We start from the raw sequence: 3,407 nt of genomic DNA, 5'->3' as shown, positions 1-3,407 counted from the left end.
CCTGTCTTCCTCCTTCTCGCTCTCCGTCACTCTAGCCCAACACTCGCCCTCAGCATGTCTATTTTCCCGTGATGGCTGCACTGCCTCGTTCTGCACCTCCACATTTCTCCTTCTTTCCTATGTCCTCAGTTGAATGTACAGAGAAAAGAGCTGAGTAACCATCTTTGTTCCACCCAAAGCATCCCCTCCTACCCAACATGCTTGTGAGTCCGGCCAGCTGGAGTCCCAGGCACTGGCAGCAAGCTGGGAGACTCAGTGGGCTTATGAAGGCTCCAGCCATAACTCCTGATGGTTTTGCACTCCGGCAGTAGGTTCTGGCTGTGAGCATGGCTCAAGGGTTGGGAAGGTTTGCGTTAACAGAGTAGGACGGCACTGCCTCTCTCCTTTGGCTCAGAGTGTACTTCTAACCCTCTCACACTGGAGGAAAGAGGGGTTTCACAGTCCCCCATTCAAGCTTTTCGTTCTGACCTGTCCACAGCAGCAGGAGGGAAGGGGGACCCAAAAAAGCCTCTACAGTGGCTAAAGGGAGAGCTCTCTCCTCTTAAAGGACCCAGAAAAAGACAGTGACAGAGAATCGCAAACATAGAGACATGTTCATGAACACACAAAGAAATAAAAATACAGATTCCTAAAATACAACTCACTCCCCCCACCAAAGAGAGACAAAAAGCAAGGATACGTGATGACCCTCAGAACACAAACAGCAACCACAAGTTCCATGAAAGCCCCACACAGAGAGGCATACACAATATGCACCAAGAGACACATTCACTCAAACTGTACTTAGCGGGCAGAGTGTCCATGAGCACTGGGTACCCAGATTTGCCAAGGCCATGCTAAAGTCTAAACCAGAAGAAGAGAATCCCCAGGTGCATCTGAAACAAAACCTCTCCGTAGAACCCCAGGCAGACATTTAGGACCAGAGCGAAAATGAAAGTGCTACAGGGGTCACAGGCTTCCCAGAGTCCTGGCCCCATCAACAGCCAAAGGCCAAGGCCACAATATTCCCTGCATCCAATAAGCCCCAGCCCTCCTTTACCTGTCTGGCTTGCCCACGGCCCTTCCCCACTCTCTCTCTAGCCGGTAGCCTGGTGTCTGGGAGAGCCCCAACTGGGAAAGGGGAGTGCAGGCAAGCAGACAGAGCTGGTGACTGCTGGAGTTCACATACATTTATTCAACTGACACCAATGGGAATGGGGGGGGGAGACAGATTTTTCTTTTCTTCCACACAAACCATCAGACGATTTCACAGAGTCTCCTCGCGGTGGAGAAGTCTAAATCAATGCACACCCAGTGGACAGAGAACGCAGATAGCAGCCCGCTGTACAGATATTTACACATAATTACAGGACCCCCTGCCATAGGATGTGCCCTCGCCCACCCCACCCCCACCTCTCCAGTCCTTGACCCAGACCCTCCTCTCCCACCCCAACCTCATTGCCTTTAGCTACAATAAATATCGCAGGGCCTGGGACAGAGCAGAGCGCTGAGAGGGCCGCTGGCCCTGGATGGCTGGACCCAGCCGGCCATGGGAAAGGGGAAAAGTTCCTTCAAAAGCACCCCAACACAAAAGAGGGAGGATGTTCCTCAGCGTAGTGGGATCCAGGGTTTCTGCGGGGATTGTGGAGACCCCTCGCTTAACCTCTCCGTTCAATTTCGCCTGTGTAGACACTGCTTTAGGCTTCAGAGAAAACGAACTTCCATGGAGAACGGCAAGAAAAAAAAGTTGAAATTTTCTTTTAAGCACAAAGCGGATAATAGGTATCTTTAAATTATAATATTGGACAAGCTGGGCCTCAAAGTTGGGGAAGGAGTGAGGGAGAGGCAGAAAGGGAGATCTCTCTGCGAAGTTGGTGTTTCTGGCGGAATCGGCAGGGCCTGGGCAGACATCTCTCCGGGAAAGCATTCCTCCTGGGCCTCTGAAAGGCGCAGAGGCTGGGGAAAAGTGAAGGCTCCCCCGCCCCTTTTACTGCTCGTATTGGAGTGGGATCTTGGCTTGCGACTTCATCGCGTAGACCTGGGCCTCTCCCTGAGCGGTGGAGCCCGCTTCGTCCCAACTGTCGGCAAAATTCTGAGCACCGAGCCTGAAGTGTCAAGTCACGAGCGCCGGCCCAAGGTCTGGAGACTCTTCATAAATAGACTCCCTGAGTTCCGCTGGGACCGCAGGAGCTCCCGGGAGAGGCTGAGTTGTGCGGGCCTTACCGGCCCTGACCTCGACGCGGTCAGAAGTGGCAGCCACTGAGGCCGGCGACTTTGCTGGCAAACGGGGGCCCTGAGGACAGGAGCGCGTCCCCGGGGTGCGAGAGGCGGATGTGGCCGGCCACTGGAGCCAGGGCTGGGGCAGTCAGCATGGCCAAGACCTGGGCTTGACCCCCAGGACCCCCCGCCGCCGCGAAAGGCGATCCCGGGGAGCCCTCGCCTCCGCCCGGGGGTGCTGCCCCGCCGCCACCGTGGCCCATGATGTGGTCTATAGAGAAGGAAGGCCTCTGCCCGGCCCCGGCGCCCCCGCCGCCCGCACCACCGCCCGCGTCCGTCTTGAGGCCCTGGCGCAGGAGTGCGGTAGACAGACCAGCCGCTGTGCCGGCTGCGGGAGGGCTCAGCGACGCGGGGTAGAAAGCTTTGGCGCAGCCCAGCTCCGCGCCCAGGAAGGCGGGCAGGCCTGCGGGGCCGGGGCCCGACCCTGTGCCCGGGGCAGGCGCAGGGGCCGGAGCTGAGGCTGCACTCGCGAACACCGAGGCCGTTGGAGGTCCGGGTGGAGGAGCAGCGGCGCGGCCTGGGGGTACCGACAGCTGGCAAGGCGCGGCAGCGGCGGCGAAAGCGAAGGCGTGCGGATGCGGGTGCGGGTGCGGATGCGGGTGCGGGGCCGGGCCCGGTGGGGGTGCGCCGTAGGCCGGGAGCGCCAAGCCGTAGCCGTAACCGTAGGCGCCATAAGCGGCGAAGCCCGGCAGGAAGGCGCCGGGGTCCCCCGCCGCCGCAGCCCCGCCACGCAACAGCAGCTCCGGATGAGTGTGCGTGTGTGGATGCGGCGGCGGTAGCGGCTGCCGCTTGAAGCGCTTGCGGCGCCGCAGGAAGCTGCCGTTGTCGAACATGTCGGCCGACTCCGGGTCCAGCGTCCAGTAGTTGCCCTTGCCCGGGTTGCCCGGCTCGCGGGGAATCTTGACGAAGCAGTCGTTGAGCGAGAGGTTGTGGCGGATGCTGTTCTGCCAAGCAGGGAACTTCTCCCGATAGTAGGGGAAGCGGCCGCTGATGAACTCGCAGATCTCGCTCAGAGTCAGGCGCTTTTTGGGGCTCTGCAGGATGGCCATGGTGATGAGCGCGATGTACGAGTAGGGCGGCTTCACCAGAGGGCTCCGCGTCGCCGCGCCCCCCGACGGCGGTCCCGGCCCGGGCCCCGCCGCGCCCCGGGC

At 59.8% G+C, this 3,407-nt stretch overlaps 1 protein-coding gene across 1 annotated transcript; it reads right to left on the bottom strand.

Moving 5' to 3' along the window:
- Positions 1-1,159: 1,159 nt before the first annotated feature.
- On the bottom strand, positions 1,160-3,407 carry FOXD2 (forkhead box D2; the record flags this gene model as incomplete). Its single annotated transcript, XM_034655604.1, has 1 exon — positions 1,160-3,407. A coding segment is annotated over one exon (1,185 nt), but the record flags the coding sequence as incomplete, so codon positions are not given.

This window comes from Ailuropoda melanoleuca, chromosome 2, assembly GCF_002007445.2.
Source record: "Ailuropoda melanoleuca isolate Jingjing chromosome 2, ASM200744v2, whole genome shotgun sequence".
Lineage (NCBI taxonomy): Eukaryota > Metazoa > Chordata > Mammalia > Carnivora > Ursidae > Ailuropoda > Ailuropoda melanoleuca.
The sequence above is the reverse complement of the archived record's forward strand: the minus strand, read 5'-3'. Positions and strand labels throughout refer to the sequence as shown.